The sequence below is a fragment of the Amblyomma americanum genome, chromosome 9, assembly GCF_052857255.1.
Source record: "Amblyomma americanum isolate KBUSLIRL-KWMA chromosome 9, ASM5285725v1, whole genome shotgun sequence".
Lineage (NCBI taxonomy): Eukaryota > Metazoa > Arthropoda > Arachnida > Ixodida > Ixodidae > Amblyomma > Amblyomma americanum.
Genome location: NC_135505.1, coordinates 105,573,797 through 105,598,820, shown reverse-complemented (window position 1 = coordinate 105,598,820; position 25,024 = coordinate 105,573,797). Strand labels below are relative to the sequence as shown.

Here is a 25,024-nt window from a genome sequence, read left to right as displayed (position 1 = left end):
ATCCAGATACTTTTATCTGTTTTTTGTTTGTATTTTCCTGAATTTTTCGGCTTATTTCTTTCTCTTGATTACTTGCCTTTACCGCCCCCCCCCCTATGTAATACCCTCAAATTGAGGGCCTTTAGAATATTTTGTATAAATAAATAAATACATAAAATGTAGCGAGGTAAGAATGCGAAACGATGAAGAGACCACGCCGACACCTAGAGAGATGCAAAGCACTTTTTTGATATCGTGCGGCGTATCAGGCGGACACACGATTTCCATAGCTTTAGCGTTACGCAAAGCCGGAAGTTGAGCGAGTTGGATAACGTTCATGATGAAAAATAGCGCTAAACAACGCATATAGGCGGTATCTCGCAACTGGGGTTTATTACGATTCATACAAGTCACTGTCAAAAAAAACATTAAAAAGCAGCCCCTCCCCCTTCTCGGAAGCCCAAGTCAAAAAGAAAAAAGAATTTGTAAGCAGCACGTTCCACTCACCACTAGGAAAGAAATAATTGAGCAAAAAGACCCGTTATCGAAAGGGATAGCAATGCAATGCGGAGACTAAAAAATCAATTTCACAGTCTGCCATGGTAGCAGAGGGCTCGACAACACATAGATTTTGACATTTCCTTATGTGTTAAGCCTCCATAATCTTACGTACGAGCTGATCGCGAAGTCTGAAGTGCGGTGGTTCTAAAAAAAAACCAGTGTACACTTTTTATTTTTCTTCTTTTCCTCCTCTTTTGTTGCATTCGCGGCAATGTTCAGGGAGATTTCCGTAATGATCTTTTAGGGAATTACGATGTTCACTTAGGCTAATGATGAGGCATCGCCCCGTTTCTCTTACATACACAGCTCCGCAATACATCGGCAGTTTGCACACTACAAGAAGTACTTTGGTTTGGGCTAGTTGGTGCATAGCTTTTTGATGATGTCAAAACGGAGCGAACATAACAAAGACAAAAGAGGCACACGAACACAACAGGCGCCAAACACAACAGGACAGGCGGCAACTTGCAAGTTGCGGCATGGGTGTAGTGTACAACTTTTTGATGATGTCAGGACGGCACGAAAATAACAAAGACAAAAGAGGAACACGAACACAACAGGCGCCAACTTGCAAGTTGGCGCCTGTCCTGTTGTGTTCGTGTGCCTCTTTTGTCTTTGTTATTTTCGCGCCGTCCTGACATCATCAAAAAGTTGTACACTACAACCATGCCGCAGGGTACAAACGGGGAGTAATGCACCCACGCCCGCGTGTGCACCGCCTGTCCGTAGCTGAAGACCATGCATGATTCAGCGCTTTCTCGAACAAGTTCTCGAACGTCGCGTTCGCGAGATGCACATCAACAGTGAAATGTACACCGGCACACCACCCTTACTGCGCACAACAGCCGGACGCTGCTGGCACCGGTATCATTCAGAGACATGCACGGAAATCCACGCAGCACTATGCTCTAGCAGAGGTTGAAATCGTTCGCAGTCTCGTATCGGCAGTCCTGGTAGACATCAGAGAAGCCGTCTCTCCGTTAGCCTCCACGAACATAATCTTATCTTGCGCAGTCTCTTGATGAACCTTATCTTCAACATTATCTTGCAGGCATGGCTCACACAGGAGGAGTTTCTGCAGGAACGTCACCACTCGAGGTGTTCCCGGAATGCTACAGTGCCGGACGCGGAATAGGGTATAGGCCAAACTTCCTGAAGAGATGACTATGGCAAGAACAATGAGGATGGTGTAGTCAGCGACCTGTAGGATGTTCAACACCATCGTGGTGAAATTAACACCTAAGGTGAGGAAGACAATTAGGTACGGCACCTTTATCGGTCTCACAACGTCCTTCATTGTGAACCGAAGTCTGAGAAGAGCAAGAATTGTTAGTACGCTTGAGGCGGTAGCCAGAAGCATGATGCTGTTCACGACCCATTCGATCGAACCCATCGCCGTGAAGGCCGTGCCCAGGACGCCTCGGACGAGCAGAGATATGAGTGGCACGGATGACTTGACAGAGACCATAGACAAAGCTTTGGGTAGATGACCTCTTCGAGCAGCTGCAAAACCAAGCCTACTATGCGCGAAGTAGCCAGCGGATAGAGTTCCGAAGGTGCTTATGGCAGCTAAGAGGGGAATGATGACAGCCCCCGCCGTACCCCAGCTCTCAACGGCGAAGGTGAGGGCCGTGGTGTCGGAGGCTGCGATGGCTGCCGGTTCGAGAACCACGAAGTAGGCAACGTTGGTAAGGATAAATAGCGCCAAAACCATTACAACACCGATGATAAGAGCCCGTGGGATATTTTTTGATGGGTTCTTGATTTCTTCCCCGATGTAGCAGAGGCTGTACCTGCATAGACAACACAGAAAGAGAACGTTTTCTACCATGGGCCGATAGGATTCGAGACTCAGACTACAGGCGATGGGAAAAGGCGCCGTTAGTACTGATTTATTTACTGTTAGAACCCTTTCTTGCATAGCTTAAGGGGAGGGGTAATGATGATTAGAGAAAGCCGGAGAACATGCACGAGTGAAGAGGAATTTGCACAGATGACAGAATAGATGACAAGCCTTCAACAGTCTGCAGTAGAAGGGTTATCTAAAGAGAAAAATAACGCTAACAATTCACCCGACTGCTACAGCAGTGTTTCTCTGGCACAAAATTCACTCACTGTAAAACACGATCATGATTCTTGGGAAACCACTAGTTAGGATATCCAATGCAATTCATCAGCAGAATAGACAATACCTACTATTGTAGGTGCATTGGAAATCACACGCACATTTCTCAGTGCCAGTGATGTTTCATTTTGGGGCTTCTCCATTTTTCGGAAAAATTTAGGACTCAAGATTGGCGAAATAGAAATTTTTACGTGGCTTCAAGGAATTTAAAGAGGTGAACGTTACTCCTTTTTTTCTAATTACAGCACCTTACAAACTATTGCAGAGAAAAAAGCGCCACAAATTGTGCTTTTGCAATCTGTGCAAGTAAATTTTCGCTTGCGGCATGGTACATTACTCCACACTGCTCCTGCTAACAGAGTAACCACTGGATTCACAACACCCTGGTTAGGAGCTCTCTCATGTGGAATTAAGAAAAAGAAAGAGGAGCATCCCATTGACGACAGAGGAATTCAATATTTAAATGTCTCAATATTTGAATTTTTCAATACATTTTTCACTGATTCAGTACTTCACACATTGCAATTGTCTTTTTAATTCCTTGAATGAGTACCCGTAAAACAAAACGAAATATTTAAATTTATTCTTAAAATTAGCAGCGTGACAGTAAAGGTCATAGAGTATGAACCAGAGAAAACGCCAAACCATTAAGATAATGCGACGACTACCTAACGCAAGCTACACTCGTGGTAAATTTCTCGGTGCTCACTTTGCATGATTTCTGAAAGAAACTTACGGGTTCAATGCAGAATTATTTCAAGAATCAGCCCGCTATTCCTTACACTTTCCCGTTTATACTTGGAGGAACGAAAACACCAGCTTGATTTCAGTGCGCTTTTTCAAGTGCTTACCCTCCGTCCATGGTCAACAATGCCGCGAGGAAAGCTTCCGTTAGCCCTTTGGTCGTGAAGTCATTGCTGACTAAAGGACCGGTGATGTGATTTGTTCCTGCAAAGAGTCGTCTCAGAATAAGCTCTAGACATTCAAAAAGTTTCTTGAGGAGCAAGTAAAGAAGCTCGTTGTCATTTTCTTTGTCACTTTCTTTGTAGATAAAACGACGCTATCAATTTAAGTTTTGCTAAAATAGTGCCTCAAGTTACTTAAACAATGGCTGCTGCCCAAGAAGTGAGGCTTTTTCCCTAGTTACTGCACGCTTTGATAATTCTATGAATTCACTTTTTTTTTCTTACATTGTGCTTTTTATAGAAACACGTGTTGGTATAGAGGCTAGTCAAAATTATTCTTCACCGATTTTTTTCAAGTAAGTCGCCGAGAGGTACGTGAAAGTCCAACCCTGCCCTTAGGTTATGCGGCCGGGACAAAAAGAAACAGAGATAATAATTATCACCCTCAGAGATGTAATTATTTAGCACGATATATGGACTTTTTTATTGAATGCAGTAAGCGAGCACGCTAGTATACAGAAATAGGAGGCACTCGTATTCTTACTCAACTGCATTTTGTAGAGTTCTCCTGGCCCGCTTGTGTTCCCATACCTATTCGCGTCCTAATTTTCATCTTGACACGCATAATTACGCGTGCAAGGCAGTGACGATCGGCACTGAGCTCCTCCCGACGTGACGCGGCGTGTCGTCGGCCACTGGCATAGAGCGACCGATGAAACTGACAGTTGTTTCCCTTTCACTTTCGGCTGTCTAAATAGTGGAAACACACGACGCGACTGCTGCGTCGCACAAGGGAGGAGTTTCGCGTTAACTGCCACCACCTTGAATGCGTGATCACGCGATATCTGTGGAAAATTTGGGGGCTCGTATGTCGGAACACGCGTGTCTAGAAGAATTGCACCGAATGGAGAAGTCTAGAAATGCGACCACTTGTATCTTTCAAATATGCAGGGTGTTTCACCTAAGACTTTACATAATTTAATAAAATGTTTTTGGGATTAAAAAAGCACTTTTTCCGCAAAGAATTGTGAGCGGTGAAGTACATTTGAATACAGCTAAGTGTTAACTACTAGACTGGATAACTGATATTGAATAGTTAACTTGTTGACTATTATTCTTAGGTTGCTTAATTATTGAGATGTGTCTAGCCCGCCGTAAGTAATATTCATATCAGTCTTTAAAATTTAGAAAATGTGGTTGCCCTGGGCGCTGTAGCCCAACAAATGTTGCGAGCCGATTTGCTTGCTTATTTTGAGCAGCGTTCAAGTTTTTACTGCAATTATGTTGAATCTGATACCTGCTAAAATTTGCGAAACAGTGTGAAGGTGGTATGTACACTTTGAGTTCAATACCCTTTCTAGGGAAGCTGTTTATTTATTCTTTTTTAATGCTTTAATTCAAAGCTACATATTCGCAACTGAAAAATCAAGGGGACACTAAAGCTCCGCTTCGAGAGCATAGGGCGAAAGATTTATTACTTATTTTGTTTCTTTTTTTCTTAATTAGCACCTCTTTCTATTCACACACAATAATCAACGTGCATCAGTAGGCATACGATACCGCGTGATACACGACAAGATACGCAAGGTCTCCGTTTAAAAAAGTCCAGCGAACGTGCTAGAGAGACTGAGAAGTAGCCTGCCTGACTAGCAACCCCAGGGTCATGGTTTCGATTTCAAACTAATCACCCCAGCTTCCTTTTCAGCGTTATTTACTTTCGAGAATTTTGTCATAACAACATTGCAGTGATGCTGCAGCTAACAATCTAAATCGCGTTTTAAGCATTTTCATTTCACAGCCCGAGATGTGACGTCACAACCCATTCGACTAGTGCCGAATTAGTGTGACAACGCGCGCGCAGCTTTTCCTCCGAATGTGGGCTGTAAAGCTGTCACGTTAATAATCTCACGTCAACGATGGTCATTTCTTTGGCACTCACCTGCTGCGGCCGCTGCGATTCCCGTGCCGATGATCGACAACAGCATCAAAACTTTGGTTACAAAAAGCACGTTCTGAAGCTTCGTCGACATGCCCAGGGATATCGCATTCAGGACAGTAGCCAGCACTGCGAACAATAAAATTAGCACGGCGCCGAACTGTTCAGTATTGATCTACTTAAACGCTCATGGAACCAAACTTTCGTGAGGTAATGCTCAGCGTTGTCCTGATTTTTTCAATGCTACATGTTCATATAACGAGCCTTTACATCGAAAGCTGCCTCATTGCTCCCATCCAAAGATTAAATCGTAACAACAAAAGGAAAAAGCTGGGAAGAAGGCTGCCATTGAATTCGAAGTCACGACGGGGCCTTAGAACGGCACTCTAGGGAGCCTGCAAGAAGTTCTCTGTCTATAAGACAGTGAACACACCACGCACGGCGTCACATAGCACAGCGTGGTCAGCGGAGAAAGCAGCTTTGTGCAGAATGCACAACCAAGATCTGTCTGCATTGTAAAAGAAGCAACATTTCCCCTTTTCTGCCTCTTTCCCCTCCGAGCTTCCTTGTTTCTTATTGCTTTCGGGTGGCCCGGAAAAGGTCAAGACTTGTCGCCGATTATTAAGAAATACCGGCGAAGTGATTATGGACACTTCGTGATGCCAAATTCGAATGCACTGACGGGGTAATCACTTCTGTAGCCGTTTGCCTCAGGGGCTACACTAATGATGAAGTGTGGGGCGCTCATGCTGAAGTTTTTATACTTCTCTGAAGCGAAATAGAAACTAACACTAGCCGCGCAAAGCATCACGTTGGCGATCTGGGCCACTCACAGTTGCGGAAAAGGCAGAAAATAAAGAGTGTGCGCAAATTCTAGAAGTAGGGCGGCTATAGGACAGAAGAGCGCTAAGTTATTAGTGTAGAGAGATTACGCACAGCGGTTTGACGATACCATTGTTCATAACTTGGCTCGGGGCTAGAACATCCTTGCTCTGCGATACCTCAGGAACTTTCCTACCAGGGGCAGGGCCGTATAGACTGTCCAGTGGCATGTAACAGTAAGCAACAATCACCTGTCTCCTGCCGTTTGTAGCAATGTCTCTCTTTGAATTGAAGAACTGAAAAAGCTTTGGATTAAAGAAATGAAAAAGCAGTGAAGCCAAGAGATATTGTCTGCCGCCTATGTCATATGCCTATGCCCACTGCGGGGTATATACTGGCCAATGGGGAAAAAAAAGATATAATAAACAAAATTTTCAAAAATGTGTGAACACTGCCATTCCGCCCTAGCAGATAAATTTCATCCGCTATAGGGAAATGCCACCAATAGTTGGATTTGGTGCTCAGGTGAGTGCTAGTGGTGTTTTTTCCTTCTGTCTTCCAGGGCTTGTTGCCGACGCTCAGTGGCAGGGATGTGCATCTGCTTAGTCTTTGTACACGAGTTTGAAACTGACCACCACACTCAAATTTTAAAGAAAACGAAATAAGATAATATCCCACATTACCAAGTAGCCCAAGTTAATGTTTTAACGAAGTCGCTGCTCTGAGCTTCCGCTTCACATTAATGACTTCCTACTGGACGAAACCTTTCTGGAGCTTCCCACTACGGCGAACCGCTGAATCCACAATGGTAATATGGCACATAGCAATGCGCTATCTACTTAATACAGGCAATTTACGACATTTACCGGGCGGCTTCGTGCTCCAAAACCAGTCTTTCGTCGCAAGGAACTTTTGGAGTCATGCATTTGCGGGACCGTAGCGTTATCAATGAGTGAGGAAAGGATTGAGCGAGTGGGTATGGGTTCAGTTTGTGTCAGAGCGCCAAAATGCCAAGGTATTTTAGTTCTCCAGCGAAAGCTCTAACAGCCACGTTTCCTGTTGAGGCGTCGTCATCGTAGTTGTCGTAACGCGATTGAGTGCGAGGAGGAAATGAGAGAAGGAGAAAGAAAAAAGGTGATGCGCACCACGCAAATTGGTCGTAACACTCTCGCCTATGGTGGCATCATAGGGAGAGAAAATAGACGGATGCAGCTCGCCACACTGACTGATTGCCGGCCTCGTCTATTTCGACGATTGTGTCTGCAACGCCTGACGCTATCAATTAGATGGATAAGCGACCGAGCGCGATAGTGGCTGATTCACGGTAGCACGCAGACTCACGGCAGTGTGCGAGGCGCGCTTATACAATAAGCTTCTTCCCCTCGACTCAACTTTATACTAAGATTTACAAAACCCATGGACTGGCTCAGCAGAGATGTACCTGTAGATGTAACACCTCAACTGCAGCTATAGCTGTAGCTGTAACACGTCAGCTGCAGCTTAAATTGTGATTATAAGGGTAGACGACGGGTGAATTTTAAATACACAACTTTTTTCGGCGCAGAACCAGTGAGTACGAATAACGATTGCACGCTTGCAAAATTGAGGAACTAAAATTTATATGGTCCCATCCGCCAGAAAGTAATTAGCTTTAGTACAGCGTCAACTTTAGTTAACACATCGAAAGTTGTTTGGCCCAGGAACGTGCGCCCCATCGATGACAGTTTTCGGGGTGGTTAGCACTTCAATGAAGGAATGTAAAGCACTGCATGGGGTGCCATCTAGTGAGCGAAGCTCGAAGCACTCCGTCGGCGGGACGAATAGAGCGGCGATTTTCATCGAACAGCGCACTCGAGAGGGAGCAGACTAGACTAAAACATGACTCAGATGAAAAAGACACTGTGCACTAACCACACGTAAGTAATGTTTAACCGAGACATGGTCGGTCAGTGGGATACATCGATAACTACAGAGTTTCTCTGAACAGTGAGCGCCAGCTTGTTTTGCGCAATTACCGATGTAAAATACAAATGACCAATTCTGATTTCGTAGATATTGCAGTGCATGATTCTTAAAATGCGAGATAATGTCTTTTCACAGCAAAGGCTCTTAGTCGATCTCGAAGGTTTACGGACGCCGACATAGTAACGAGCTCTAAAATACACGGACACAAAAAGAGGCGGCAGTACACACTGGTGTATTGCGTCGCATCTTCCTGCGGTTGTCTATTTTTACCGCTAGTTACCAAGTCAAGATATTTTCGATCTCCCCATAATCTCATTACACGTTTTTTCGCTGCCTGGTTTGCGTAAATGCGCTATACACTATTAACGTTCCATCCATAAATTTTGTTGCTAGTCGGCTCTTCCTTAGATTCTCTGCGGTTCCTTACTGTGTACGTTTTGTTGTTTTTACGCTCTAGCACATGATGATGTCTGGAGGGAGGACGGCTCAAAGTATTATTGAGCCTCGCTTCGGCATACTCTTGTGAGTCACTTCAATAGCCTTCTCATTAAAGAATGAGCTTTAAATAAATTTCCATGCTAAAACATTTTTTTTACGGAACTTCATTTCATTTTCTTTCAACTCACTTGAGAAAGTGGCAGCAACCAGGACTGTCGGACCGTAGGGCGCCTCGCAAGTTGCGTAGACAAGCCGCAGTCCGTAACTGGCGAACGTAAGCGCCTGCAGAGCCGCGCCCAAGGGGTCGCTCACGAGGATGCGTGTCCAGGAGAACATGAAGACCACGTAGTCGCCCGGCCTGCCGAGGGTGTTGCCCGCTGCACATATGTACGCGTACTCCCCGCCGGATGTAGGAAGCAGCGCCCCCAACTCGGACATGCAAAGTGCATCTGCATAGCAATCACAGCCTCCCTAAGACGTCAGCTAAGCCATGGTTTTGGTTTGCAGGCGAAATTGGCAACAGAGTTCCTGGGCCTTGGTGTTTTTGGTCAATGGCGCCGGAGATTGTTCGTCGATTGCTGCACTATGTTGCCGCGTGCCCATGGGAGAGCATACGACGAAGACCAATTGGGCCTGTGGGCGAGTCAGCCATCTTGTGCATTCTTTTCCACTGTGCTTGTGCCAGTGCAACTGTCGCAATCCTTCGTTACACTGTCTGGTGGAGGTGATGGGTGTCGATCCCCGGCATCGTTTCCTCAACTGGTTGCGCCTGCTGCCCTACCACCGGCGCCCATTCCGCAGACGTACGCGTCATTACTCCGGCAGAACGTCGGCCTTAGCTCTTCCAGCACCAACTCACCTGCGTTCCAGCCGTGCCCCTCTCGTGTCCCTCTGCTGGCCGAAGCACGACTCCGGAAGACTGACGTGTGGCGAGTGCCTCAGAGCAGGCCCACTTTCTCTGCGTCATCTGCTTTTCCATGGACACGCGGCAGTATGAAGACGAGCGTAGCTCGCTATATATGCAGGAGTATTTGCGACTGAACCAGTTGACTGGGGTCTTCCCAAAGGCCTAGCTTAAACGCATTCAGGTGAAGAAACATGAAAGCTATACAGAAAAACGCAGCACATCGATGTACAACTTTATGACAAGGCTCGGACCAACAGACTCTTAACACTCTTCGTCATGATAGAAAGAGAAAATTTTGTTTTCTTTTCAATCTTGCGGGTCGTTCCACACGAAATGTCCTTAACTCGAAGAGCCACCACCTCCGAATGCTTCCCCCAAAAAATTGGACTAATTCGCGATTGCTTGATTGGAGTTTGAACGAAGTATATTTCTCGAATGTTTTTTTCCCGCTCGTGAGCTTTCGATTGTGTTTGGTATATCCCATTGATTTTCTGTGGCTATCGAAAATAGTTGGTGTGAATGCAGGAAACATTTTCTCTTAAAGCTCACAGTCTGCTGCTAGAAGGAAAAGTGGAGCATGATAACCACTACGTTGATGCACCATCGCTTTCAAAATTACAAATTTAAAATATCCCCATTCAGTTATGCAGTTTCCGCTACTTGCGGTCAACAAGTGGCGCTAGCTGCTTAATGTCCAGGAAAGTTAGGCACGCATAATCGTAGACATTTTCGTTGTTTCCTTGGAACATGAAATTAATAAATACATAAAATGCTGACGTTTGAGCTGCACAAACATAAACAACTCAGCACTGTAGAACTTGTTATTGGAAATGCATTGAAGGTTCTAAATTGTAAGCTTCCATTGTTTCATCTTAGCGCAGCCGGGATTTGTGCCCATAAGCAGAATGAATCTGAAAGCTTGACATATTTTAGGTCATTAACCTTTTGTCTGCAACCATAGGATGGATTAACGTTGGTGTCAATGGTAATTTTATTTTCCTCGGTTGCATTACGCTCCAGACTGAAAGACTAGCTGAAAGCTAGGACAACAAATGTTGCGCCACTCACTTCCAACTTTACTAAACACACTTCACTACAATCAAATTGACATCAACCGCACTAACATTTCCAAGGTAAAGGCTTTTCTCACGAACAATACTGCCCACTTTTAACTGATGTCATCATTCTCATTGCCTTATTGTATTAGGCTTCTGCTGCGGTGCAATAAATACTTTCATCGTTATTTTATTTCCTAACTTGCTTTATACATATTCTATCTACAATTGTATAATTTCACTGTGTGAATTGTCTTGTCGAGCTTGTTCTGTGTAATTAATACTTCTTTTGCCTTGTTCCCCCATATTATTTTTATATGTACTTATTTCTATGAACCCTGCACTTAGAATTGCATATTGGCATTGTGTAAATTATTTTGTAAGATTTTCTCTGCATAACTAACATTTTTTTTTGTTCTATTCTGCAATCTGTAAATGTATCTGTTGTTTTACTAAAATTTTGTCCTCACCAAATGCCATGTAAAGGGGGCTCGAACGTAGTCAAGTGGACTTGATTCACTTTTTGTTCGAGCCCCCTCCGTTGTTTCGAACGGAAATAAACTCAATTCAATTCAATTCAATTCAATTCAATACAGCAGTGTAACTAAAGGTCGGTATTTGATACAAAATTCGTCCCACGAAATACAGCATGACTTACATGTAATCCTACTTTCTAAAGCAGTGTCTAGGGAGTATACTTGCACGCTATGGACATTATTCCAGCGCCGAACCACACGAGGAGGCTGACGCCCACCGAGCCCGAATGTCTGAACACCAAGCTTGGAGACACGAATATGCCGGATCCTGAGTACGAACAGGGAAAATACTTCGTTAGTGAAGTTTAGAAAAATATCATGACGTATTTATTCTAAGGCAAACCGACCTTCACTATACTTTCTGAGAAATATCTTGCAAAACACGTGCATTCACTTTTTCCACGTCTAGAAGCAATTGGTGCATAACTGTAAAAAAAATGAAAATCCACCTGCACTCTTGGTTCAGCACCACGTGATGAAACAACTATAATTCATGTACATGAAATTTATTGCCCTAAATTTGAAGGGTTTACCGTAAGATGCGTCTTTGATTCAAGCATACTTGCAATAGTCGTTTAGGCTTTTATACGGAACGAAAGGTCGGCCTAAGTTCAAATAAATGTTGTTTGGTGCATTTGTAGATGACTTGTCCTTCGCCTTCATGTTACCCAACGACCGAGCAGTAGCGTCAACAAAGCTTGCTGGATAAATTCTATTCCACAACGACTCAAAACAATAACAAATATGTATTTCACTATCAAAACACCGGCTAATCTCTCTGTTTAGAAAAACCATTCTCCTATTACCGATGACGCTGCCGATGACGACTGCTGCTGCGCTGAATAGTCCAACCTTCCTTTTGAGTGTAGCACCGGCCGGAGGAATGTCATGCGTTGCATTTTCCACCCCTTTTTCCTTGAGCGAAGAGCAGTTCAGCGATTGGGTAAGGGATGAGCGGCTTCCTTGAAAAAAAAAAATGAGGGTAAATTCAAACTCACATAGTTACTGTTCCCGCGCCGCTAATAAGGGGGCTTCCAGAGGATCACAATGTACTTTGTGCGCCATCATCAGCAAACAATGCGCGATCATGAATGAGAGGAACATTTTATTTGTTTATTTTTTATTTATTTTCTCATCTGCTTGTTCACTCGTTTATTTGTTTCCACTTATTTGTCTACTTCCTGATCTGCTTATTGGTTTTTCTTTGGTTTGCGTTCGATAAATTCATTGTAAACGGTAAGAGACAACGTTAATCATAAAACGCGGAAGGGAAACCACGAACACGTTAAGTAATTAGAGAAATCTGAGAACATGGTAACTCTTTCGGGGTTGATATTAAATGTAAACAATGATCGGCTCAGTGTATGACAAAAAGCGGCAATCACAGGGCCGGCCAGTTGCTGAACATCTAATTCGTAAAAAATCTCATTTGCAAGGCCTCGGCCCTGGACCTAACACTCCATGGCTACCATATGTAATTTTTTTATAGTTCACCGAATAACACACCAGTTATATTTGTCATAAAAAAATTGGAGGGTAGATTTAAGCTCCGGCTTAGCACTATGACTCATAGTGAAGTGGATTTTTCCCGTATAAGCCGGAAGTCATTCTCGACTTTACATTCATAAATCCCTGAGAGTCCCCATACCCCTTCTGGCACAGTGGTGCAGCGGTTAAGCGACGCGCCAGTGCCCTTCAATAGCAAGTGCTTCCAGTGGTGGCCCTTGTGCAGCCTAGGTTCCTCTTCCCGGACTAATAATCATTAATTCAACCGCCACCTGGCACGGTGAGCAGTTTGCTCACTATCCGGTGGACAGGCTGTCATGACGCCGCAGAGTCACGTGACCTAGGTGGCCCACCTGCCTCCTAGCTTCCTCTCTGGAGACCACCTGCCACAGCCGTGCGCGTGATGTTTCGTCCACAACGCCGACGCTCACAACGCCGACACCAGATTTTCTGGAGAACGGGGACTGTAGCACTATCAATTTAATTCTGCTGCTTTTTCCAAACACCTCAGGACAACAAAGAGTGAAAACATGCTCGAAAGAATTGCTTGAAAGACTTGCTTATAGAAGTGCCACCAGGTCACCTTCTTACTTTCCGAAAAGACCTACTACTTACTTTCCGTATGTACTTCTTACTTTCCGAAAAACGTAGCTAGTCCTGCGAGAGGTGGTTAACTGAGTATACTTTTCTAATATTCTTTACCACACGGCAAGCACCCCAACGCGTAGTAGCAACAGGAGTAATTGGTTCTCCGCGAATTAGTCGCTTTCATGCACAGAACATTTGTCAACTCGGACGACGCTTTTTCATACTCACCAAGAGCAGCGCTGCTGACGTATTCGAAACCGAAATACCAAAATATAGCCCATTTCTTCGCCCACGGTTTTCTTCATAGATTTATCTTTCAACTGCCCAAGATCAGACAAATGTACATATGGAAATGTCCGCGCTATTAGGCTGGCACAACCATTGTCTTGTGCCGCTTTTACCGTTGTTGCTGCCAGGCGCAGGCACAAGGAACTGTCACCTACCTACGCAGGCAGACTCAACATAATATCAAATTGCACCAGTCAGCCAGTCATCATTTGGCCAGAATCTGCTCAAATGTTAGTTTAGATTCCTAATGAAGCGAAGTGCACGATAACATCTGCTAAATAGGATGGCATCTGCTAATAGGATTAACCAAGCGGCATTGATTCAGCATTGGAAGTCAAGTTATCCAGAGTGCTTACCTCGTTCCTAGCCTGAGAGTTTAAAGTCCAGCTTTCTTGGATATCAATTTTAGTTTCAAGGCAAGTGAAGAACTCTGCAACATATTGCTATGAACATATTGATGACATTATGACAATGGTCCATCCTTCGAACGTGCAGCAAAATTTTACTTTTAAAGTTTAGAGTTGCGCTCGCATCAACCAGTTAAGACTGGCAAATAAAACCAATTTGCAATATTTTTGACAATAAATGTGAGACAAGTGTGGAATAATCTAAGATGTAGTTATGAACACGTTGCTGGCAATGGTCTAATCTTCCGATACGCAGTAAGATCTTGCTTTTAAAGTTTCTCATACCCTCCCTAAAAGTAGCTAAGATTACCTTAATAATTAGTGGCTTGCATTTGCACAGTAAAGAGAAAGAACTACAAGGTTCCGAAGGAGCGATCTACGGATACAATGATTGTTATTGTGATAAGCGTAAAAAAAATGCGTTCAGCGACAACTTCCCGTTGAAACTTGAACAAGCTTGTGCAGAATTTGTGAGTATCAGTCAGTTTTCGCCGATAGAAGTTGGCTCTGTAAAGTTTTTTGAAGTTTATATCACCTTAGTTGTTTAGAGAGTAGTCTACACTCTTGGTCAAAATTCTTAGGAAATGATGATTTGCTCCTCTGCCATGTAGTCGAGCCCTTATAGCAGCATTCTTGGAGCTCTAAATGGTTCTAAGGTAAGGAGTTCAACTTCAAGTTAATTTCTACTTTTGGGTTTATGTAACTTTTCTGTTATACTGTATAAACGCAGATTTGCCTTGCATACCGTTTATGAATATATTGACACCCTCAGTTACAGGGCCTTAGTTCTTGGTGAACAGCGCTGTTGACATGTGGTGCTGAAATGCTCACACATGTGCACTATCTTTGAGCAAAATTTCGCAAGGCCGTGCAGGAGTGTGCTTGCATATCAGAACAGTGTTCCGTTTGCCTCTGACGCCATTTAACTTTCTGCGTGCATGGAGTAGAAGTCCCGACCTTCGAGTGTCGATACTATTTAAATATAAAGTTTTCTTAGCGTTCATAAAAATTTTCTAGGTAACAGCCGTTGTGGTTAGATAGGCACGTATAAAAGGCGAATAATTTTTTTGATGTCCTTTTCTTTCACCGAGCCAATACGCACGTAAGTTTTAATGCTTTTCCAATTATTTTCCTACCGTAGTCTATTCACTTTCAATCATATGGCACCTAATGAGATTAACAATAGGGCTGCAGTATGGGTGTAGCTGACGTATCTTTTTAGGTAACATTGCGGTTTAACTGATTATGTACCAAGCACTATGTGCTTGTGCTGACCAGCAGATTTCTGTGTATGAACAACTTGTGAATAAGTTGTATTGTAGTGTGATACACAAGGCAATAAAAAACATCCTCATTGAATTCAACGCCTTTGTCAGTTAAGTGGCAACTGTATAATTCAACAGAAAGGTCTAACATCTTCGCAACTCACGAGACTAAAATTCCACTTCTGAGCTTCAGCATAGACTTTGGAGATTCCTAGAGTCATTGAACTTTTCAACACTGAAACAAAACATCTCAACCCGATCAAGAAAACAAGAAAGTAAACGGTTTATCGAGCTTTGCTGATTTGTTTTCCGTACCTACATATGAAAATACACAGCGATTTTCCACCATGTACACACTTGGGACGAATGCCCCCCTCCGACTGCGCAGTTATAAAGTGGTTTTTCATCCTTGTTTTATCTGCACGATACATCCGGCGGCACAGGCATTAAAGCCAAGTACGGGATACGAAACTCACGAGTACGGGCTCGAAGCGGAAATCCTTTACTTGTACGCCATATGTATGGTTATATTGTCATCGAATGGGGTCAACGTCAGACTACGTCAATGCCTTCTTCTTACTCAGCTGACGCCCCGCACTTTCACACCATTATGAGCGATTTGAAACGACGTTTTCTTAATAATTCCAGAACTAGTTAAACTAGAGCTTAGCTGGTTAAATTCTAAGTTACCAATGTCAGCGCTAAATTTCTCCTCACGAGAACACAATTAAGAGGACGCAGACATTAGAATGAATGAAATCTTTCTTGTTACCCAATAAATAACGCCCACTTGACATATCACGCCTTTAACAATGCATGTGACAGCGAGTCGAAATCAAGTCTTCGATGAATAATAACACTCTGATAAGACGCACGTTAACAAGAGGTTTTTCCATAATACTGTCAAGCATGTACCATGTAGCGTTACTGTGTAGCGTTTGTGTAGCGTCTTTTAATGAGCGACAATACTTATTTTTTGACGATAATCAATTGAAATTTATTCCTCAAGCACTCTCTTGGTGTTAGCAATTTAAGCTTCCGGTCGTCAAGGGTCTTTTAATGTCTAAATCCTCAGGCATAATTTCACATCATCAGTGATGATCATTGCCATAGGGTTTAATATATGTAGTGGCAATAAATAATAAAAACTAGAAACAAATGTAGTTTGAGGTTCGAAGCCTAACGTCGATAAAAGCTCATCAGGTAAACAGCAGGATATCATAGAGCTTAGCGACGGAACATTGTGATAACAATAAGCCACTCCCAGTATATGAGAACGAGTCCCTGCTATTCCAGTTTCATTAGATGTACTGCATGGCATATTGTGTTGGAAGCATGAGCCACGTCAAAGTAAACAGTGCCAGTCTTGCCGCGATTAAAAATGTCGTCTGCTGTTCCCAGGAAGGTCGCGTAGATTTCATTCCGCTGATGTTCCTTTTACAAATCTTTAATTTAAAGATGAAATATTTAGTTTGACAAAGAACTTATTTGTGTATGCAATATCACTAATAAAACTTTTCTGCAACGCTCGCGACGGTTATTCGATCACATCACGTTATATCCAGACTTGGATACACTAGTAACCCCAGACAGCTTCCAATCACATAGAAGAAAAGCAATTTTCATATTTAACTTATTTGTCAATCAGAAACAAATGTAACAAGACACCATTTAATTATAAAGACTGCGATTTCGCCGACCATCGAATAAAAATCTAGCTGCCCCTTTGAATTTCAGATAAAACTTCTTGCTCAGCAACACTTTCATACGCTAAGCAGTAAGTGCTGTCATCGAAGGTGATAACAACTGGTGTGTTATCGCAGAGTACAAAACAAGAGATAAAGTGTTGGGCGAAACCCCGGCACGCTTATTTCGGCTTGAACAGATACTGTCATGCATCTTTATCGTAGCAGTGCTCAGCAGTGCTACCCTTATGTTTACTGTTCTTCCGCACAAAAGCCTAAAAAGAGTTTGTTTCTTTCATAAACTTCTCATAAAGAAGTTTGTCTCGGGGTGTTTGATGGCAGTCAGCAAGGCTTTTCACTGTTGCTCTTTGTAATGAATATACCCGGTTCCAATAATTGTTTCAGGTTTTTTTGCTAACAGCTTATTACACCTCTCCGTCTTCCTACAAAACAGTGTTCTAAAGAGAAAGAAAAACAAGTAGGAAATCTAGCCTTCCTCGGAGGAGATCTCGATTTAATTTTTTTTTATTCTAGACATAATGTCAATAGCTTAAACCAGTAGCCTAAGTTCTCAAAATGAAAGAGTGTAGGCCATTAATAGCTATGCAGGACGCTGTTCAGTCCCAGATAGTCACCAGAAGAATACCTAAATATCTCTGTTTACAACTCTCGTGCTAGTTGAAAGGACAAAGGAATACAGAGTAAACGGGCAGTGGAATTTGTCTATTGCCACGAGAGACAAACATAAGCACATTGCACATATTTGGGTCGAAAATGTTACCAGAACATTTCTTAATTTTGTTATATTGAATAAATCCGTGAAAATTACCGTGCAGTCACTCCTGACTAACGTTGCTGCACATTCGACATTAGGAAGAAGGAAGTCGTCGTAATTGTGTACTCTGTACTTTGCAAAATTAAGGGTTCTTTTCTAAGATACAAAAAACGATATAAGAATGTGCAAGGATCTATGTTTTGTGAGAACGTCGTAACATTTGGCAAAATAGTACCACTCATCGCATGTTGAAATTTCCAACCACAAGTAGCCTATAATAACTCGCAATCTTCTTCGTCAGAACCACTTGAATATAAACCGCCAGGCCGCAATGCCGGCGCCGCGGCGTATCACTTTTTCAAAAAACATTTTTTGCCTAGAAAACAGCAGGTTGTTCAGAAATAGCGTGCGCCATGAGCCATCGAATGGACTAACTGAACAACCTTGTAAAAATAGGTCCAAGAAGTCATGCCCTTAACACCAAGACATAAAAAGGATTCCTTGGGGAGCATGTCGGCGCTACTGTTGCTGCAGGCAAGCTCTGCGGTTGACTCTTGGAGTTTCAAGCACTGAACACAATTATACTTACTGTACCAGAATGACATGGCTATACTGCACTCGTCAGCCTAATATTTCTGGCGTTGAAATGTGAGCTGTTGTCGGTTCCGCGCACTTAATCTTCTTTTCGAAATTAACACAATATTATCCTACATCGCTACAAATAAATAAAAAGGAATGCTTACCGTTTTTCCTGGACGCCATGCTGCTTGGTGCTCGGCGGTCGACTTCGAGCTCTCAACAACTACAAGGTGCTCAAAGACTTGAATCCTCTGCTAGCGATGACGCGGCGTTCCAGATAGGCCCTCTTTATTCAGATATGCGTTTGGCTACTTCGCAGCCTATTGTATTCCTATATACTGGGCGGAAAGAAGTCGCATGTCGAAGACGGTACACCGCGTCTTTCACGTCTCGCTAGGCACTCGACATCACTAAAGCCGCTTTTTGCCTATATGTGCACATTATTATGACCACAAAGCAGCCTACGCAACTATTATGACGTCAGCAAGGTAGCAGGCAGGATGTTGAATGTCCGGACGTACTTTTGATGGAAACAAAGCACGACGACCTTGTACTATCCGAGAGAGTTCTACGAGATCCTCTTCGTCCTTGATCAGTTCCACTAAGCATGCTATCTAAGGCGCGGGCTTCCTAACCGAAAGCATATCGGTGACTCGCAACACACGCAAGGCCATTTGATCGTTTTTCTGCTCATAGATTCCTCCAGCGCGCTCTCGTGTTGCACTGAAATAGCGAAAAGACCAAAGGCTAAACGTCCTCACTTCCGGTGATAAATTAGGTTGCTCTCCGCCTGCGCTCTGCTGTCCAACCTGCGTGTACGTAACAGCTGTTGGAGCACATGAGCAAAGCCATCCACAATGTGACGTCTAATTTGTCCACGTGCCGTGCTTTTTATCTAAAGTTTCGGCTCGTCAGTACTCTCAAAAGCCGCCGCGGTGGCTCAGTGGCTATGGCGCTCGGCTGCTGACCCGAAAGACGCGGGTTCGATGGTGGCGAAATTCGAAAGGCCCGTGTACTGTGCGATGTCAGCGCACGCTAAAGAATCCCGGGTGATCAAACTTTCTGGAGCTCTCCACTACGGCATCCCTCACAACCTGAGTCTTTTCGGGACCATAACCCAGACCAGTACTCTCAAAAGTTTACTACATGTCCATCGCTTGTTTGGTGGCATGTTTGACTGCACCCGCAAGCCGGCGCACAGTTTTTTTCTCTCAGCAATGTTCACTTTCACAAATTGACCTGTACCAAGTTGAGGACTACCTGTGGCATTAATGGGAAATAGCACCCAAAAAGGAGCAGTTACGCGAGGAACAAAGAAACACACCAGCTCCTATTTTGAAGCCTTTCTTTCCCTGCGAATCAGTACTCACATCTCGCGGAATCGGAATGAGTGCTTTTATTCGCATTTCGACTAGTGCACGCAATCTACAAATACGAAACGGCTATAAGGTTCCGAAATCTATAGCCACTGACACCGAGCAATGATAAGTGGTCTGTTCTTCGAAAGCAAAATTTAGCGAATTTGTCTGCAGCTCGTGCTATCTGCGCAGCTCCCACTATTTCACGTGCCGTATCGCAGTTCATAAAAAGCATGGTGCATATGAACAAACCAATTAAGAGACAGAATGCGGGCGGAGTGGGTGAGGGAACAAACACGAATTAATGATACCCTAGTCGAAATCGAGAGGAAGAAATGGGCATGGGTAGGGCATGTACTGCAAGCGCAAGATAAGCTCTGGTCCTCAAGGGTAACAGAGTGGATTCCAAGTGAAGGCAAGCGTAGCAGGGGGCGGCAGAAGGTTAGGTGGGCGGAGGAGATTAAGAAGTTCGCAGGCATAGGGTGGGCGCAGTTGGAAAATGACCGGGTTATTTGGAAAGACATGCGAGAGGCCTTTGCCCTGCCGCGGGTGTTCGACTGATAATAATGATGATATGTGTAGCTCAGTAGGGCAGCCAAAATTCCGAAAACCGACGCCTAGGTGCAGTTCTTCTTTCTGCTTCATATCGACCCCTTCGACAATTTCCTAAATTGCTTTTTCACATGGAACAGCTACACAGGTTCAACTGCTAAAAGATTAAGTAAGTCTAAAATAACCCGAGTGTAGTATAAAAGAGTAAAATTACAACTTGGTATCTGCTGTAAGCATCTTGGTAGCTCTCCCGAGCTCGCCCAACGACATGTCAGGCAGTCGCAGCTGCCAAAATGGCGCATGCTACAAAAAACTGTGCAAGCTTTTCTTCAGTGTCGTTTTTAACTCAAACTTCACTTACCGTATCTCGGTGTCTTTCTCATAGCAGTTATATTTCAAGTACAAATGAAAGACCATTCAATATTCACGCCGGTACCAAAGGATAGTTATTAGTAAGCAGGCACAGTGATATACACCAACCAAAACAGAATTGCCATTCACTGATGAAGACAATATTAGCTCTTGTAGCTGTGCTGATAAGAGGTGTGTTTTTGGACACCGTTAAGATGAACGACAAGCTAATATGAAAATGAAAAACAATGTAAATATGCAAAATAGCAAATTGCCGAGCTTGCCCCACCGATATCAGCATGATTAACTCAACAAAAATGGTTGCCATGGATGAGAATAGTTGAACCAAACTATTTTGTCTTGCGACCGTACATTTATTTCAAGACTTCGTGAAGAATGCCATCATTCGGGCTGGAATCCGGTGTGGTTGTTAGGCTGTCGGGTTGTGCTATCGCCACAACACAAAACTATCCAGATGCTCCTCAGCCCTTATCCCGAGAGGACATTAGGTGTGGTATGTGGAATGGTCTTTCTCTTTTCTTCTCTTCGCTTCATTGTCACTCACTTTGAGCCAATCATTAAATGTCTGCCAGCTCTAGAGGGCTGCTATTAGTACTGTAATTCATACGCGAGGTGACGAGCTATTCGCTACTTCTGTCGGAATGCATTGGCCAGCTGACAAGGACAGTGAACGACACAAAAGATACAGAACACAGACGAGCGATCATGTGTGTCTAGTACTTTTTGTGCCACTCATTGTTCCTGTTCATTGTGCTAAATTTTCTCATTGCAGTTTCAGTCTACCGACGGATAGTAGCTACTTTGTCCACTGCCCATGAGAAACGTGTATATACGTCAGTCGAACCTTCTTATAACTGAGTGGCTTATGAAGAAACAGTAGATATATCTAAGGAGTGTTGATTCCTCTTAAAGGCTCGGTCATCACGGGCTATAACGAAGCTGCGGCAATAACAAAGTAATCGCCAGACCCCTCCAGGTTCGTTATAACAAGGTTCAACTGCACTTCGTACTTACTAATCTTTTCTTTTTGTTCTTTTCCCGGATTACACGCCTTCGAACGCGGTAACGGGTGGGTTCATACAAATTAGGCCTTTTGTGTATGCCCTGGTTCATGGATATACGCTCTTTTTTTTTCGGAAATAAAACAGTTTTATTCATTTCTGTGTCGTTTTTTTTTGCGAGAAACACACAGAACAACTCCCCAACACAAATATTACTGTTAATTGAGCTTCCTTTCTTGTCCCGGTACATCTGTTGTTTGTAACCTTTTGTATATAAGGCGCAGTAATAGCGCGGGGTGCTCGCAAAAAAGTTGGTGTGCCCTTTCTCTTGGGGCAGACATCTTGGGCCTGCTCGTCATGATAGCGATGAGTATTACTTCCTTGCAAACGTGGACACAGCTGCTCGATAACAGAGTGTTCACATGCTCATTTACTTGTACTCATTTCCAACTCCTTCCTTTGGGCTGAAATTTAGTCATTACGTTGGCGCCCGCATTCCAGAACAAGTATGTCAGTGCTTACACTATATGTCAACAAGTACTGCTTCCTTTGGTGCTACCTTCTACAGCTGTAGAGAATGCAAGCGAGTGGACTGACAAGAAGTTTGGCTCGTACTGCTCCCGAAAGAGGGAGAGCAAAGTTGGGCGAGAACACAGCACGGAAATATAACTTTTCGCTAGGACTTTTAAAGCGGCAGCGTTAATGAGATCGTGTCGCATAAAAACCGCTGTCGTCGGCGGCATTGGCCGTGAGCGAACAATCCTCCTCCTCGCATTGTACCCCACTGCCCCAATAGATAGCGCGCGACGGCAGCGCCTCCCGCTCGTCTCGTTCAGGCGCAGTGGGTTCGTGCGGGCACGCAGGAATCGCACGGTGAGCGGCGAACAACGCAGCGCACATCCAAAGCGCGTTCACCACGAAGCTTGCGGCTTGCTGCCCGTTCGTTCGGCGCGGAAGCTATGCTGGCGTTCGTGGCATCGGGTTTGTCAAGAACGATGTGCCGGCGAACTACGACTGCAACTTGAGTCCCGCGCGTTTCGGCAAGGCGCCTGGCAGCGCTCTACGTGGTTTCCGCTCCCCGCGTCCGTTTCACCGTACGTAGCAGAGCGATTTGTCTAACGGGCAAGGCGTCGCGCCGAACGGGCAATGGCGTTTCGTGAACTCCTTGGCAGTGCTGCAACACTCTCTCGCGTCCCACCCTTAAAGGAGAAGCTTAAGCGTCCTCCAATTTTTCATTGCCTGGCCCGTTCTCCATTGTTATAATATACCTGTCCTGACCACATTGCTTTTACTTTTAGCATTTCCAAATAAATCCGTCGACTATATTGTCTGGATTTGCACAAGTTCAGTATTTTTAGAGAAAGGCTGTAAACAAAGGCCGTTGTTTTAGTTTTATGTGCCTGAAACGCACAGAACCAGACAAGAAATGCCCGGATGCAATAGACGTTTTACATTGACATTCTTGAGAAAATACCGTTTTCTAGTAGTTAAGCCCAGTAAGTATGACAATGTCAACAAGTCTCTTATAGCTTTACACAGCAGCTCTTCACGCTGTGATAAGTTTTAACATTTTTTTTGCCACAAGTTGGTTGCATTAAACAGGAGAATGCTCCTTGACAGGCAAGAGCATTTGGTCTTGCTGCAAAAAATTGCGTGAAGCGGGCAGCAAGGACGATTTGTAAAATTGACTGAATCTGCTTTTATTGTGCCCAAGCATAACTTATGCTGCTTTAAAACAAAGAAACCGGTAAATTTGACTCATGCATTATGAGGACACGTCGACACACGAAACCACGTTTTACTTCAATACATGTCATTTTGGAGGTATCATAAGAAAGAATGTGAAAATTTTATATAAAAATCCCATGCATTTTATGCGAAGTTTACTTCATTCAAAAAACTTAGTTGTCGATTCTTCGTAAGTAGTTGGTTCTTCAAAAAAGCGCAACATGTTCATTGAACTAAATGATTTCAGAAAGCACTTCTCTGTGCACCTGGATTAGAGATGCACAGCTTGGAGGAGTGGAGTAGTTTTATTTCTACATTTTTTGCGTTTATAGGCACATACGAACAAGTTAAAGCCGTACAATGGTCTGGTATGCAACGTGCAGTACAGGTAAAATGTACACTAGCCATACTATACGATGAATGCGCCAGGATATGATTTCCCACGGCAAAATTCTTTTTATTCCAGCCATCACGGCGGAAGGAGTGGGGCGCGGAAAGGGAGGAAAGTGACACAGGTAAAAATAGTGAAAATATTTTCTACATAATACACAATGTCCAACATTCTCGAATAAAAGTTTTGAAAATTGAAATATTGTAAGATACTGTTTAGAAAATATTGAAGGCAATGGTTCATTCTTCTGATATGCAGGGAAATATTTCTTTTCAAGTGTTTCCATCGATCGCATCGAACAGTTCAGACTGCCATGGAAAATTAATGGGGAAAAGTTCTGACGATGGCAAGACCGTTAATAGAAATAAAAATTCAAGACTTCCGTCGGGTGATCTGCAGATATATTGGTTGTCATAGTGGAAAGTTACACTGTATGAAAAAATTGTGTTCATAAAGGTATCCCGCTTAAAAATGCTTTTTTTCGAAAATTGTTGGGTATGTGTGTGAAGCATGCCTTCAGTCGTTCTATTCCTCATCGATTTATTTTTGGTTGTGGAAGTACACAAAAACATATTTCTTCTTTGTAGTACTGACTTCTTCCTCCCGCTTAAGTTACGCGTCTGTCTTCCAAATGTTTTCATCAGTTTCATAAATAGTTGAATATTGTCCGGGCGTTAGTTCGTTTTCTGCCATTCTTAACTTTTTTTCATTGCACAGCAAATGGCATAAACCCGCAGTATTAGGCAGTGCGAGGCTTTCACGTGTACTACAGTTCTCGTTTCCAAATTTTAGTCAGTAGGTCTTTATTTGTTTTCAAAATTCTTCACAAAATATTTATCAGCAATATACTGGCGCATGACAGAGGGTTGTGAACAGTACTTTTCCCAGAGGTCAAATATATAGCATCAAAGACGCGAAGAAAACGACCGAGTAGAGAATACAGCTGTAGTATTCTAGTGCTGTGCGCAATATTTCATCGTTTATTTGATGCCTTTAATCTTAACAACATCCACCAATCCTTCCAGCCGCCTGCCGCTTCATAATTAGGCTATACTAATCGAATCAAATTTACAGTAAAATAAGCCGGAGACAAAGGTACAAGATAGGTTAATTTCCCATTTGTTCCTCAATTCTATCGTCCTGCCCCTCCCAACTTCCTGGTAGGCAAAATAACGAACTGGGTTAATGGAAGATATATGGCTTTTGTCCTGCAATGTAATAGTTAGGCTGAAGATGAATGCACTGAAACACGAATTTCCAAGTCCAGTTTCCGTTAGTGCGAGTCAACCTGACGTGATTC

General features: G+C 43.5%; 1 protein-coding gene across 1 annotated transcript; it reads right to left on the bottom strand.

Annotated features, from left to right (window-relative positions):
• Window positions 1–1,177: 1,177 nt before the first annotated feature.
• On the bottom strand, window positions 1,178–18,997 carry LOC144105286 (b(0,+)-type amino acid transporter 1-like). Its single transcript, XM_077638427.1, has 7 exons — window positions 18,487–18,997; window positions 12,036–12,191; window positions 11,396–11,497; window positions 8,920–9,180; window positions 5,510–5,635; window positions 3,517–3,613; window positions 1,178–2,333 (listed from the first exon to the last, which is right to left on the bottom strand). Exons 1-7 carry the CDS (start codon window positions 18,503–18,505, stop codon window positions 1,442–1,444), a joined length of 1,653 nt encoding a protein of 550 aa, XP_077494553.1. The 5' UTR covers window positions 18,506–18,997; the 3' UTR covers window positions 1,178–1,441.
• Between the last annotated feature and the right edge of the window lie 6,027 nt (window positions 18,998–25,024).

What these genes read in the sequence shown, in the direction of transcription:
- LOC144105286 (XM_077638427.1), bottom strand. An exon ending in CGTCATCGGCAGCGTCATCG is followed by an intron (nt 11,498 to 12,035) that starts GTAATAGGAGAA and finishes GTTCGTACTCAG; the next exon opens with GATCCGGCATATTCGTGTCT. An exon ending in TGGAATAATGTCCATAGCGT is followed by an intron (nt 9,181 to 11,395) that starts GCAAGTATACTC and finishes ATTGCTATGCAG; the next exon opens with ATGCACTTTGCATGTCCGAG.